We start from the raw sequence: 15,631 nt of genomic DNA on the forward strand, positions 1-15,631 counted from the left end.
TCAAACAACTGTTTTTGTATGTCTCTAGGCGCATTCCATATGGAGCAGTTGTACATTAAAAACAGCGACATAGGACAAAAAGATCTAAAGTGCTAATGCTGATTAACAAGAACAGTGTTAAGTGGATGGCATGATACAAGAGGCTTTCTTGACAAAAAAAATGATGAGTACGAAGCAAGGGAAAACTTCAGGAGCATTCAGTCAGCTTATTGTAGTGTGATAAAAGTATTTTGAAAAGCAGAAAATTGCACAATGAAGTAGAACACAATGACTCCTAGATACATTTCCTTCCCAGAAAAAGTGGAGAGGAATTCACAAAAAAAAAAACCCTGCATCTTCCTGGAAGAATTGCTTACAACAAATAGTTTAAATGTCTTTGTTATATCCTGTGGAAGAACATACTGTTTGCTTTTCTTTTAATATCAATTAAACCATCAGAAAACAAAACTTGGGGGACTGTATGAAAGAAACAGGAACTATTATGTATGAACCCCCTCAAGATAAATACAGACTTCAAGTTCAGATGCACCGAGTAGCAAGTGCTGGAAATCCCAGGATTAAGGATTCAGACTAAACACAACAGTGAATAGTTTGTCTCGTCTGAGTGGTGGTTTACTTGGATATATGCCCTGTATTATACGATTTAAATTAATTGCAGCGTAGCAGAGAGACCGTAACTGGTGCACACATTCCAGACAGGAGATGTACTTCCTAACTCAGCCACTAGGGGAAACATTAAAACTGTAAATCCAGCCCAGGACGACAGACTGCGGGTCGAGGCGAAATCTCAGCACAGTCGGGATGACAGGACAGCAAGCCAGGATCGGTCAGCTAAAAACATGATAAATTAACTAACAAGGCAACATAGTTAGTACACGAGTAACTATGAAAAACAGCTGATAATGTAGCGTTGGTTTGTTTGAGGTGGGGTCAGTATAAATTTAGTTTTTCCTACTGTCGGCACGGACGCCTCAGGCTAACTTTATGTTAGCAACATTAGCTTGCTGATTTTAAAATAGTTAACTCAGCCAGCGTAACCTGATTTGACGTGGCCTGAGAGCTGCAGTGTATCGTACGATTACACTTTAGAAAGAGAGATAAACCGTAGTGTTGGAAGTTTTAATGAAGTGGAGAGACCATGTCGTCGATGGTGTTTGATTGGACAACATATGAAGAGGAGCTCTTCTGACTTCTGTCAACAAGCTCGCTGACGTTAGCTGTCCTGGTTAGCGAGCTAGCTCTCCCGCTAACATGGCCAACACGGAGAATGGACGTCGGCAATCTGCGGATACCAGGAGTATCCGGACAATAAGTAGCTCTCACATGGACGATGAAAGCTCTCTGGGATCCGACTCGGAGATCAATGGGTTCACCAGCGACAGACAAACAGATAAATATGGATTTATTGGAGGGGCGCAGCAGTGCACGGAGGGGCAGTAAGTTACTCTCAACTCAACACTGATTCATTTACTTCAATCTGTTCACAACTCTTTAGCTTACTTAATTATGATCCGTGTGTTTTGACTATAAACTTGGAAGATAAAAGTTGTTACACGTTGCGATGAGTCACTAAAAGGTGACATGTTAGTGTTGTTTGTGTTGTTGTCTTGGTGCTCCTGACACAACAAAGCTCACAACCAGCTGCGTGGCACAATGTGGTTTACCTCCCAAAATATGGAAAATAAAAAATCTCCAGAGGAAATCGGATAAAGATAGATTTTTTTTTTTTTTTAACATGTGGCACATTTTATCCTATTTTTCTTTAAATAAAACGATTTAGATGTTTCTGTTAAAGCCTGAACGACAAATCCAGACTGTTATTTCATTTGTATGTTTTTTTTTTTGTGAGCGGATTTATTCATAGTCTTTCAGATAGGAGACAGTGTGTGTGTGTGTGTGTTTTTTTCCCCCTTAAGAAGGCTTTTCTGTCCTCTTTTGTAAACTGGAGGCCTGAAGCCTTAATCACGGCTCTTAAAAAATGTGGAAGGAGTGAAAGAAAGTTGTGCCAAGCGCAGGCTGGCTGGGAGTTTCCTGTTTTTGGGAGCTTTGGCAGACTTGGAGCCAAAGATCTGGTGCCCCGGTTCTAGAGGGCCTCTTTTGGCTCCCAGTTTTCTAGGTGGTCTCACACACGTAGGATTGAACTTAACACTGTTTGGCAGTGATTGAAAGTAACGCATCTTCTGATACTGAAGCTGCAGTAAAACATATCGTTGTACTGATCTGTAGCACATACTCTACTGCTTTTTATAATGTAGAGGGCAGTCCCATGTTTAAAGAAAAAACAAAACCTTTGAAGAAGTCTAAGCCCTACAATTACAGGCTATTGCTGATGAGAAAATTACATAGCTGTGTATAGCACCATACCACATTCGTAATGTAGGTTTTCTTTTTCGTCTGGGGAATATTATGTGCAGACCCTAATGTCTCCTCTCTGTAAACCTTTTGAAATTGAATTACTTCACAAGTCCGTCAATTCTTCACTGCAGCTCTTTGAGGTTAAACAGGCTTTACCATCAAAGGGCAAGATCTCAACTGGTGTCTTTTAATAGTCTCCTTCAAACACAGTTAGCAGTTGTTATTTTTTTACCTCTTTGCACAGCTTACTGTCTGCGTATGGGACGGCCACACACACAAATCTGATGGCACATGCAGAATGATGAACAGCCTTTCTGAGGACGTGTTCTCACTTTTAACAGACAAGAGTCTGCTTTCAATAACAGCCTTTCCTATGGTCCAGAGTTTTGTTTTAGACTGACCATCAAGAAAGACTGTGGCATTTTTTCCCCACACTGGACCCTGAGTCCAGTAAGCCTCTTAATTCACTGGCCAAAGCACATTTTTGGGGCCGAATAAAACATTTGTTCAAACCTGATAGAAAGTGCAATTTAATACAGATTAACACAGGCTTCATTACCCGTGACCTATCATCATTTTCATTCAAATAGAGATCATGTATTTTAATTATTATTTATCTAAACTGAAAACTCAAGTTATGTGTTACCAACATGAACATACATTGTCTTTTCCACACTCTTAGCCCAAAAGAAACTACCGGTTTCACCTCCCGCTTTGGCTGCTGCAGCAAGCCAAGATCTGAAGCTTCAGCCTTTGCTAGCACTAGAGCAAAGAACGGTGGATGTTTGTTGAAATGTAGCTTGTAGGATTGTAGAATGGCTATAAAATTTGTTGACTTTTTATGTAACTCTAATGTGATAACAGAGCCTGGCCCCATTTGAAAATAGATAAATGGCTGGCCCATGCTCCCTCTCCGATAATGAGAGAACACATCTATTTACTATTCAGTCCTTAATTGGTATTTTATTGATTGAATACAAAAAATTGTAATCTGGGGGCGCTGGTTTGGCTACTGGTTTGGCTTGGTTGGTTGGTGGACTGGGAGCCTCATGTGCAGGGGCAGCGGTCATCATCGCACTGGTCGCGATTTGACTGCCGATTCTGACACTTTTTTGGTGCATTTCATCCCCCACACTCTGTCCCTGCATTTCCTGTCACTCTACAGCTTTTCTATCCGAATGATGGCAAAAGCCAAATAATGGTCTTTTAAAAAAAAAAAAATAATAATAAAAAAAATTGTATTCTGTACCTTTACCATCTCTGTTCAATTATTTTCTCCAGAACTCGGGAAGTTCCTCCAGAGGTGCTCAGACAGAGGGAGGTGAAGTGGCTGGATATGCTTGGCCAATGGGACAAGTGGATGATCAAGAGATTCAATAAGGTCAGCATCATTATTATGTCAGGAACACAAAATGTAAATGGGCTTTTCTGTGTGGTGCCTGATGTGAGAAGTTTTTCTCTTAAGCTTGTTAGCAGCTTTACCAAAGTTGTCTCCTTGCAGTCGACAGTTTTTCCCCTTCCTAATAGTTTTGTACACATGATCAGACGGGGCAAATGGCATTTCCTAAGTATTTGATTGCACAAGGAAAATACTTTTGTGGACACATTGTTTGCAGCTTCACTTGCCTGACCGGTTCTGTGAAACACGCTCAACAATTCGACACACAGCCGCAACTTCACCTCATTTCCATGAGTCAGCAGCGAGGCAGGACACGACCCATCCCTTTATCGGTTCATGCACCATCTGACAAATTGACAGTCTCAGATTTAGGGTGGGGCTGTATTTACTTCCTCTGAGAAAACCATGTAATAAAGGTGCTGTGGATATAAACTATAGCTGCTCTCAAATGCAGGACTGGCTTTCAGTTGGAAAAAAAAAAACACCTCATGGAAAGAAGGAACTGTGTATTTGAGCTCCAAGCAGTTTTCATTTTTCTGCTAAATTAGTAGGCTCAAAGGTTTCTGATCCCTTGTTGTCCTCCTTTAGTTCACAACAGCAACACAGCAGACAGAGTAATCTCTATTGGGGAGTTTGTAAGCTCTTTCTTCGTAAAAGGAATTAAGAAACGCGAGTGCAAAATAAACCACGATCACTATTAGTGGTGTACTGAAACGCTTAGATATGATTTGTATTTCATTTGCTGAAGCTATGTTCTGCACAGTGGTTTGTTACTCAATTTGAAAGATAATGTTCACATCAGACATACCCTCTACTATTACTTAATCACCATGTCCTATCAATGTTTAGAGTATTACTAAGTGATGTAAAGTTGTGCACCACTGAAAACAGTATCCACATACAGTAAAAACCATCTCAGTAGGGTTTTATAAATTAATCATACCAATACTCACATTAAGTGAGGCATTCAGTGTCCAAGTATCTTTGACTTGAACCTGTGCCTCTCAAATTGCGGGGCGCAGCGACATGAAAGGAGGGGGCGTGACCCAATGGGTTGCCAGGGCCCCCCTTGAAATCTGATTGGCCACCCCAGATGCAGGGTTAAGTTCTTATTGAGGACACATTAAAGGGATACTTCACCCGTTGAAACATGAATCTGTATTGACATTGGGTCATATATGTAGTAGAAATGTGAAATACATTTTGAAGTTGGTGCCTTCTTGGTCGTGAAAAGGCAGAAAGTGTCTTTTTGGCTCGTGGATGACAAACACCAAATCCCAGAATGCACAGCACCGCAGGCCACTCCCACGAAGGTCCTCTAGTTCAGAATCAGAAATACTTTATTAATCCCAGAGGGAAATTCGATCGATACAGTTTCTCCAAAATATACAATATAGCAGTAGAAATATAGAATTAACAACATTTACAGACATATTTACTTCAACACATAAGACCGTTTCATCAACAGATTCAGAGATTTCTTCCAGAATTGATCTTGGAAATTCCTGGCAGAAAACAGACTCTATGTCTGTGTCCACACAGACCGGCCTGTCGGAAACAGCCGTCTGGATCTGGTCAGCAAGAGCCTGTTAGCATAGCCTTCAAGCAATATTGCTCGTTAAGTTTTGATTCTAGGAGTGAGTTCCCACCCACTGATCTGTGATTGGTCTGTAGCTTCAGCGGTCGAAAATATGAGGAACTTGCGTTGTAGTTTCACCCCGCTAACCGCAACAGCTTCCAGTGACGCAAAATGGCAAGATTATCGGAATCGGAAGCTCCTTTTCAGACTTAGAAATACAAAGATTCTCAGGGGAAAATGAGGGCGGGATGCACGACCATTCAAAAATACTACCAGGTTTCTAATGATACAAAGCTTAATGCAAATGGGTGAAGTATCCCTTTAACGATACAGGTTATAATCTGAGGTAGGATATGCTGATCTAAATGTTTTGGCCAATTTTTTAAAGTGACCTGGGACTAATGCAAAAATATATATACTGCACCACAGTATACAGCACATCACTTCTTTGTTGTGATATGATCAAAGAAAAACATTCACGTCGTCCTAGCTTGCCACAGATGCAATGGGCCAACACAAGCGCACACACAGTGTATGAATAATTATCTATCATTAACTGAGGTTCTTAACTACAGATGTTTCACCTTGTCATACTACCAAAAGCCCAGGTCTTACGCTTAACATGAATGATTCAAGTGTCTCTGTTTGGACCTGCTCTTTATGTAAAGTGTCTCGAGAAAATGAATGTTATTAATTGGCGCTATACAAATAAAAACATTGACTTATTTATTCTTTTACACCTGTGCTGATCCTATTGTGACTTCTCATGAACCAAATACCCTGCATGATGTTTAGTACTGTATATACTGTATAATAATGTTGTTGTTATTTTATTATGTTATGTTGTATTCATTATTTAATAGAGTTGTTTACCAGGCAATTTGTAAGAACCTTGTATTCATTTCTACCTACTTCACCCTGTGACAGTATGTTGTTTGAAAACAAAACTACCTTTCACATGTTCTCAAGAAAAAGGAACAAATACCAAGTGAAAGGTGGATTGCTTGAACGTTGACTTTCTATACTGAACCAGATTGGGCAATGCACTTCTCTGCTTGTGGCAAACCTTAGTCCCCTTTGTTTTCCTCTGTGTCTTACTTTGTTCTGTGAATTCTTTTGATCCTCTGTGGCTCAGGTGAGGCTGAGGTGCCAGAAGGGAATTCCTCCTGCCCTCCGAGGCCGTGCGTGGCTTTACCTGTCAGGGGGTAAGATGAAGAAAGAGCAGAACAACGGAAAGTTTCAGGTCAGAGAGCCTCGCTCTTTCACTTCCCTATCAGGAAAACCTTTTTGCTGTATTTTTGTCTCATTTCATTTTTAGATTTCAACTGAAAATGTTCCTTAAACTGTGGTCAAGCAAGCAGTGTTACGTTTGTGGTTGAGGGCCCAGATGTGTTTGACACAGGCCTGGAGCCAGACCACATTTAGTTAAGGTTGTCATAAAAGGAAAATGTAAAGCTTCCTTTTAGAGCTAAGAATACCACTACCTTTTTATTTAAAATAGGACAATAAAACAAATCTTTTAAAGCAACAAGTATTTCTTAGTTGACCAACACACATTTTAGAGAATGTCCACTCTTTGTTTTTTGTCAGTCTGCTTTAAATATGTCTCTCTGTCTGAATCCAGGAGCTTGACAGCCAGCCTGGAGACCCCAAATGGTTGGATGTGATTGAGAAAGACCTCCATCGACAGTTTCCCTTCCATGAGATGTTTGTGTCACGGGGGGGACACGGGTAAGTTGTCAGACATGATGTGACATTAAACACTGAAACTGGTAACAAAGATAACTTTTCTGAGTGGTTGTTGTTGTTTTGACTGTCCACAGGCAGCAGGACCTGTTTCGTGTCCTTAAGGCCTACACTCTGTACAGACCGGAGGAGGGGTACTGTCAGGCTCAGGCTCCTATCGCTGCTGTTTTGCTTATGCACATGCCTGCCGAGGTACGCCTTCCCCTTCCCCTCCACCACAAATACCAAATAAACTGCCATGTTTGGTGTCAAAGTACTGTCATCATATGTTTGTAATACTCTGTTGACTCTGTGGTTATTGTGTCTCTCTGGGTGAGTGAAATCCACCCAAAAATAGGAATCACACATGGTCTTTTTTATTATACTTTCTAGCTCTGTTTCCATTTGTGACCTTGAAGAAGTCTATTTTGAAGCTGCACTGCACTGAGCCAGACTGTACATATGATGTCATCTAGAGATAAATCATGAGTTTCTCCAGAAAATGAATAATAGATCAACTTTAGGAACATTTTAACAGCAGCCACAGTGACTGTTTTACAGTGTAGGTGTTGGTTTCTATTTTAAAACTTGTCAATGGATCATTTCCAAAAAGTGTCTCCTGATGCTTTTTTAATTCAAACTCATTCAGTATATCATTTTTGTTTCCTGGTTTGGGTTTGCACACAACATAGTGAACTTTCCTTCAGTAATTATAGTTTACATTTGTAGGTTTTCAAAGAGGTGAGTTTATATAACGGCTTTCAGACTTGTAGAAAACTGCATATATTTCCAGCATGAGCTGTATTTGTGAACGCTATCAGCTGAATTTTTCTCTCAGACTTCACCCAGAGTTTCTCCTGTTGGCGTCTAGCATTTTTTACCGCAGAAAGTCCGAGTGAGCAGATGTGAGAACGCAGCAGGAAGGGGAGGGGGAGTGGCATTTATATAATGTGACTGGAATGGGTGCATAGAGTGTCTGCATGCAAACGGCTGCATAACGTTTTCTGTTTGTCAGTTTGTTCTTCTTCTTTTGTTAATATTGTGATTCTATTGACCTACACGCAGCATTGATATAAAGGCAAATATTCTCATTATAGCATCGTATAGCGGACTCCGTTGCTTCGGCCGCTACTTCCGCATTGTCTTTTTATATACACGTCTTACCTCGGGAGACCCCCTGCCCCCCCCCCCCCCCCTCTGACAGTGATAGTCTCCTATCACTGTCATATGTGCATATGTGAACAGCCAGGTCAAGACAATATCTGGAGCAGTCCTCCGGAAATTATCTAGATATTCATTTTCACATGTGTAGGAGTACACATGTGAAAATGGCTTATGACTCCAAAATAATCTAAAATGTCAATGGCAGGGTCCACAGAATTTTTTTTTTTTTTTTTTTTTTTTTTTTTACAAGCAAATAAACATCCATGTTGAATAATAACGTGGTTTGGATAAAACAACAAACTAGTATTTAATGCCTATAACAGAATGCAGTGGATAAAGAATCCGTCTAAGCTGCCATGTTTTGGATTTTGTGAAACGTTGATGAACGTAGTTATGTCAATCAAACGAGCAGCTAGCTTTTCTGTTATTCTTAAAGTCAGCGTTTTCCTTATTAACCTGTTGTCACTGTGAACACACAGAAACGGCCTGAGAAATGAGCGCTCTCCTGACATCATCTCTGTGTGTGTTTCCACAGGATGCCTTCTGGGGGCTGGTCCAAATTTGTGAGAAGTATCTTCCTGGCTACTACAGTCCCGGCCTGGTGAGACTGCAACACATGCACACATGCGCAATGAAGTCACCAGGTGTTGGTGGTGCACTGAGAAAATAACTTCATCTGACGTCTGCTGTTCCAAGAACTACAATCCAGATGAATAAACTGGACTTAGGCTGGGTTTACAGTGAAACAGGAATACATCATTGTTTCTGCCGAGTTCACAGTGTGGCAAACTTAGTGATGAAACCAACAGGGCGTTGTCTCTCTTCTCAAAACCACAATTAAATTTAGGATTGTTTACTTTCATGGGATTACAACATGATTCATTTGCACTGGTTTATTTTTAATGGATGAAAATCAACATGTGTGTCAAGTTTCAGCTCCCACACTACAGTGCACAGTGGCCTTTGTTTTCTCTCTTAATCGTTCCTATCTGTGTGACTTTTAGGAAGCAATACAGTTGGATGGAGAGATCCTGTTTGCTCTGCTGCGACGTGTCTCCCCACTAGCCTACCGCCATCTGGAGAAACACAAGATCGACCCCATCCTCTACATGACTGAATGGTTCATGTGTGCCTTCTCCAGGACGCTGCCCTGGGCCTCTGTGCTGCGTGTCTGGGACATGTTCCTCTGTGATGGTAACAATCACCATCAGATATTGAAGATAAGCAACACATCCGGTTGTTTATCACACTATTGATACACTGCTCTCTCTTCCAGGGGTGAAGATAATCTTGCGTGTGGGTTTGGTTCTGCTGAAGTGCATGCTGGGTACCCGAGAGAAGCTGAAGGCCTGCCAGGGCCAGTATGAAACCATGGAGCTCCTCAGGGCCGTGGAGCCTCGGTACATGCAGGAGGGCTTCCTTGTCCGAGAGGTAAGAGCAATGTGGTGTAGTGGCTCAGGAGGCAGACATTAGACCAGACTCCAAGAATCTCAGTTACTCGTTGAAAAGCACACACTCTTTATAGTCGCTTTCAGACTTTAGAAAAACTCTTTTCAGGGGAAAGCTGCATGTGTGAACGCAGATAGGTAAATATTTCACGCAGACTTTAGCCGTAGTTTATTCTGCCAGTCCCCCAGAAGGATATCTGTGAGAAGGCCAAGTGTGTGAACGCAGCCGGATATAATCAGTAGAGAATTCAGCAGAAGCGAATGGGAGAAACAACACAGCATTGATATAAAGGCAAACATTCTCGTAATAGTGTCATGTAGTGGACTTTGTTGTTTCTTCTGCCACCTCCACATCTTTCTTTTTATTTCATGTCATGTTAGAGGACTCTGACAGTACTTTGACTCTGAGGGAGGTGAAGTGTGCTTCGAAACGTTTGTCCTTTGCGCCATATTAAATTTCCTAAAGTGATTTGTGTGCTCCAGTTTTTTGGGGGATTGTGCCTGTGTGAGGGAGTTCATTAAATCATCCTTTAAAAAAGAAATGTGTATTGATATATATTTTTTTACAGTTCTTCAATATAACTTACATTACGTTTGATTGTGCATGATACACAAAGGTTTCTTTAAGACATAAACTGTAAATAACAAACTACGACTGTGCTTATCCTATCAAGATGTAGTGAAGTATTGTGTCACTCGGGAACAGTGGGCGTTGAGAATGCAGCTGAGGAAACTGAGAATGAAAGTGAAATAGAGACCAATTGAGCAGAGGGCTGCCTGGTCAGTGTCTGCTTCCTGTGCCAAGCCTTGTGTGAGTCTCTGTCCGCACTAACAATACCTCCTCTTATATGAGGGGTTGTCCTGACACCAGCCCGCAGGCTCTTTGGCATTTACTGACAAAGTTCACATTTTCACACAATGGTCAGGCATGGAAGGAACATACTGTATATTCCAACAAGGGATAGTCTTTTTTTTCCCCACCCAACACATTTCCTTAAAAACTGATCTTTATGTTGACGACTCAGCTGTGACCTGTGACGCGTCTCTTCCTCTTACAGATCATTGAAGTACCAGTGACGGCACGAGACGTGGAAAGAGAGCATCACACCCAGCTGAAGCGCTGGAGGAAGAACCGCGGAGAGCTGAACTTCAAACCACCCCCAAGGATGCACGGCGCTCGGCTCATAATGTTGGCCGAGCCGCCGAGGCGCCAGGACCTGCAGCAGAACCCCACCATCGTGCTCGAGGTGCCGCAGCCCACCCCCAAGCTGAAGACGGGCAAAGAGGATAGGAAAAGCAAGAAAAAGAGAAGCATTAAGAAAGCGCCCCCTATTGATGAGATCCCTAATCCTTACTCTCTGCCCAATGACCCTCCACCACCACCCTCGACTCCGCCAGCCCCTCCTCCCATCAGAAGAGGGACCCTAGAGACTGTGCCAGAGACTGAAACAGAAGTATTTCACCAGCAGCCTCCTACAGACCCTCCTCCTGCCAAAGAATCTCCTCTTCAGCGCTCCACACAAAGCCTCAGCAGCACAGAGCAGGACACATACCTGTAGCTCTGTAGCAGTTTGTAAATGTTTGTGTGTGTGTGTGTGTGTGTGTGTGTGTGTGTGTGGGCAAAGCACCAGCACTCTTTAGCCAACTACCAGCCAGCCTTGCCAAGGTCTCTGATTGGCCGGCATAACCTTAATTCAAGCGTTGGACTGTTTTGTATTCATGTATTCAGTTTAGACACCATTTTGCCTATGATATTATCGATCTACACGAAGGCATCATTGCTAAGTGTTGAAATAGGTTAATGCTTTTCACTCTTTTGGTGCTTGATGCTCTTATTCAGAACTTAAGTCTTATTTTGTGTTTGCACGGGAGACATGTTACTGAGTCATTGGGAGTCATTTCTTCTGGGCAGTGTGTTTTCAGGTCTTAAATGGGAGGTGCCACAGCTAAGGCTGTTTCTTGCTTACATTCCCACTCATTTTCAACACGATTGAGATCTTTTGAACTTAAACTGTGCAGCAGGTGGTGTAAACTCTATGATTTTCTGAGACCTACATTTTTAGTCCACTAGAGGGCAGCCTTGCAAAGTTACATTACATGTAAGGAAAGCTGATAACAGATGGGATGACATTCTTTGAAGGATTCCTAAGTTTTGGGGTGTTATTGGGAAACTTGTGCATTTCATTTTTGTATTCTTGATCATCTTCCTGAGTTGATGAAATTGAGTCACACAGCATTGTCTTTTCTACAAGCACTATTTATTTAATAATAGTTAATACATAAATATATATATTTTTGTGCATGTCCTGCTAGTGCACGTATGGTCATATATCTTCTTCATCTATTGAATTGATGTGGCTTAATTCTGTAAACTCCAGAAATTCATTGTGCCAAGCACTTCCAGCCACTTTAGAGCAGCATTATCTCATGATGTAGGTTTGGCAGCAGAGAAGACAAAACTGGACATTCTTCCCATACGACACATTCTTGCCTTGTTTGGAGCTTATCAATGGAAGAGCTGTCTCTTGCCAAATGCTAATCTGTGTCATATATGTGATATTGCTTTTGTTCACTGTGACACCTTGGACCGTTAGAAAATCACCTACTGGTGCTGATCTTTGTGTTAGAATCGCTCAAATATCCAGATGGAGCCAAGAAGATCCTTTATAGCGCTGGGCTATTTTTCTTCAATCATTTGCTAGAATTTCCAAAGCAGATCAAGACAGTGTTGTTTTGTGATCACCCATGACCGCTACCTGTGACCAGCCAATTCAATTAGTACAGCCGAGAGGGATCATGTGATTTCAAGGCATTTTGGGATATTTGTAGCATTTCCTTTTTTAAAGCTGACTAATTTCTTTGGGAGTTACGGAGACATGCAGGGTTGGGACTCTTCCTTTCAAAACTTATTGGACAATCTCTTTTGTAACAGCTAAGTCTGTTTTCTAACTTTCATCACAATGACTAAAGGTAAAGGGAGTTCAACAAGCATAAGTATGCAGGTGTTTAATGTGTCTGTGTAACTAATAATACAACAATGTCCCTGGTCAAAAAAAAGCATGTGTAAAAAAACAAGGAGGGTTAAAAAGATAATTCATCTTTAAGCAAACACTATTCTGTATGCAATAGTTTTTCAAACTTCTTTTATTACACACCTCACATTTCTTTCATCCTATTTTTTAATTTAATGCTCATTGTGTAGATATGACGTGTAAAATAACAATTTGTTTTGTAATGAAATCTATTTTTCAAGCGGTAATGCTATATTTCATTGAGAAGTTACAGAAGCTGATCCCTAAATCTTTCATTTGTCAGACAGTATAGGTCAGAGATGTACATTTGTAACACAAGAAAAAAGTTCATCTGAAAATCGTGAGTTTTGGTTGAAAGTTTTCTTTCTAGAAATACAGATGGATATAATTTTACCATTCAGATCCGGATTAATAGAAAAATATATTTGACAAGCATGGGGCAGTATTCATCAATGTGAGTTTAAATTCTGCAAATAAATTTGTGTGTAAAGCTGTCTTAAGACTTTTTTTTTCCTTTACTTTTTTGCATGTGCTTTGTTTTATGCATGGTTTTTTTTTTTTTCAACACTAGATGGAGTCATAGAGTCAAAAGTGGGTATTTTCTTAAAGCACATTGGGGCGCCTCATGGAAGGGCCAAATATGTCCAAAGATTTTTTCATTCACATTTTACACATCATAACAAGTCAGTCCACAGTTACATGAATTATATTCAAAATGTTTTTTGTTTTTTTAAACCCAGTTCCAAATGAAACAACAATGGTTTACTTGACGCTTAATTAAATTGGTATAAATTCTGAGAATGAAAACAATGAGCATAAATGCAGACCTTTTTTGTGAAGTGGACAGCTGTAGTATTCATTCATGCCACATATTAAACCAATATCCCTGGAGAGGGAGTAATGTTTTACTGAATATCAGCACTGCTGGAAAAATGGTACCGTGGTATTTTTTTGTTGCTTTACCACAAGCAGTGTAGTAAAAGGAAGCCATCGCAGAAGTGCAATAACATACAGTCCCTCAAGTGTCCACTGGAGGCTGTTTCCAAGGGCCGAACAAGTAAAAGAGATGGTCCCACGGTCCCTAGTCAAAGGCTGATGTTACGACGTGTAGGCCCAATCATTTTACAGTCCATGCTTTAGCCCGAGTCAACTTAACCGTTTGCCCCACAGCTGTTAGCCAACTGGCTAGTGACATGTAGCAACACATTAAACCTACAGGTGTGAGCGTTATATCAATCTTCTCCTTTAATTTCATGCTTAACATAATGTATTCCATAATGTTAACTTTTTCAACTACCGTAATGTCTACAGTGATCAATCTATTTTCATTTGTGTAATTCTACATTGTTGAATCATTCACCTCAGGTGGGGACTACATGGCACAAAATCTTAGCCAATAGGAGTCCATGCCTGGTGTGTATCTGTCTGATTGTTGTGCAAATGAAAATTTGATTGTGAAGCCCCTGTAGACGTAGATCCATTTGTGACTTACTTTTGGCCTTTTTCCTCCAAAGGCCCTGAGACACAAAGGAGATTGTCAGATCGTTGGGCAGTGGTTGTCGCCCTAGTTTTTGTTGTGTGTCGCATCTCAGCTGCTCTCACTCAACGTTCTCGAGGCCAACATACCCCCCTGACAGGCGCAGTCATCTTGTGTTTTTGACGTCATTTGGAGCCAGAGTCTGCGCAGTAGGGTTCGGCAGGAGAAGCCCTGGTAACACGCCCCGCACATCCAGCTATGCCAAAAGCACTCTGTCGGTCTACGACTCTTATGAAGAAACTTGTAAGCACAACCAACCACAGGATTCAAAGTCTAAATCAAACACGCTGTGTTTAAATAAATCAATTTTATTAAATAAATCAATTTTATTATATTTTTATCATTACTGAAAGTACGTGGGCTGCTGGGTCCTCTGTTTTTGCTGAAATCGTTCTATATTTAAGTTAGGTTAGCACCACAGACCGTAGACTACAGGGGGTAAGATATGTTGTATTTTGTTAGAAACTGGTAGTTTGCAATGCAAATCATGTCTGCTTTTCTCTGGTGACTTAAAGTCAAAATATTTAAGTGAACAGTAAATCAATTGTTTTTTGTATCTTAATTTTAGGCAAAGAAGACTATAAAAGCAGAAGGGATTACATCTTCCACAGAGGCCAAGCATAAGTTAAAATCATCTGTTAAAAATTACATATCCTGTGATTTCTTTATAAGTTTCATTTGAGGATTGTAAAAACAAGCTATTGTTAACAATACAGGCTTGTATAATAAAATAAAAATCACACTGAATCACACAACAGCAAAAGGTTTAATAGAAAGGTGATGTTTTCTTTTCCATTTTTACAATCGACAGAACCTAAAAAGGAAACCATTAAGTTCAACCTTCGTCTGCATGGCCGTGTACAGTGGGGTCGCACAGTTTGAAGGAACCTCCTCCCCTTTTTCACCAGTGCTTGGACATTATTGTTAGTAATAATGCAGACCATCAGGCAATATTGTATTTTTTATTACTTTAAGAGACCTTAACAGACATTTTTATTTTAGCTGGATTAAAATCATTTGACGTAAAGTTATTTTTGGTGATGCGTGACTAACAGCTGAATTTTACTACGGATCATATCGTTCTTTCATATGATCTCACTAAACTGAAATAAAAAGGTAAATAATGTCCATCACTGCCAGCTATCAGTCACATATTATTAACACCATAACGTTAGCTATGTTAGCCTACTTTAGTGTTAGCTAGCTAGCTAACGAACTTTATTTACATTTTAATTTACAGAGTTAAAGCAGATGTCCTCACATCCAACAGGTCGGTTAGATGTGTTTACAGCGGAAAAACTCCTTTTGTCAGTCCACGAGCGACAAACACGGAGTGAAAAAGTTCAATGTCTTTTTGGCTTTCCGTCGCTACGTAGCTTTGCTATTCACAAA

At 40.6% G+C, this 15,631-nt stretch overlaps 1 protein-coding gene across 1 annotated transcript; it reads left to right on the plus strand.

Annotated features, from left to right (window-relative positions):
- The first annotated feature begins 750 nt into the window (after positions 1-750).
- On the plus strand, positions 751-13,197 carry LOC109983323 (TBC1 domain family member 10A). The gene is made up of 9 exons (XM_020632967.3): positions 751-1,436; positions 3,637-3,736; positions 6,469-6,576; positions 6,958-7,064; positions 7,157-7,271; positions 8,758-8,823; positions 9,227-9,416; positions 9,499-9,653; positions 10,729-13,197. The coding sequence occupies exons 1-9, from the start codon at positions 1,252-1,254 to the stop codon at positions 11,227-11,229; spliced, it is 1,527 nt and encodes a 508-aa protein (XP_020488623.1). The 5' UTR covers positions 751-1,251; the 3' UTR covers positions 11,230-13,197.
- The last annotated feature ends 2,434 nt before the right edge of the window (positions 13,198-15,631 follow it).

This window comes from Labrus bergylta, chromosome 2, assembly GCF_963930695.1.
Source record: "Labrus bergylta chromosome 2, fLabBer1.1, whole genome shotgun sequence".
Classification (NCBI taxonomy): Eukaryota; Metazoa; Chordata; class Actinopteri; order Labriformes; family Labridae; genus Labrus; species Labrus bergylta.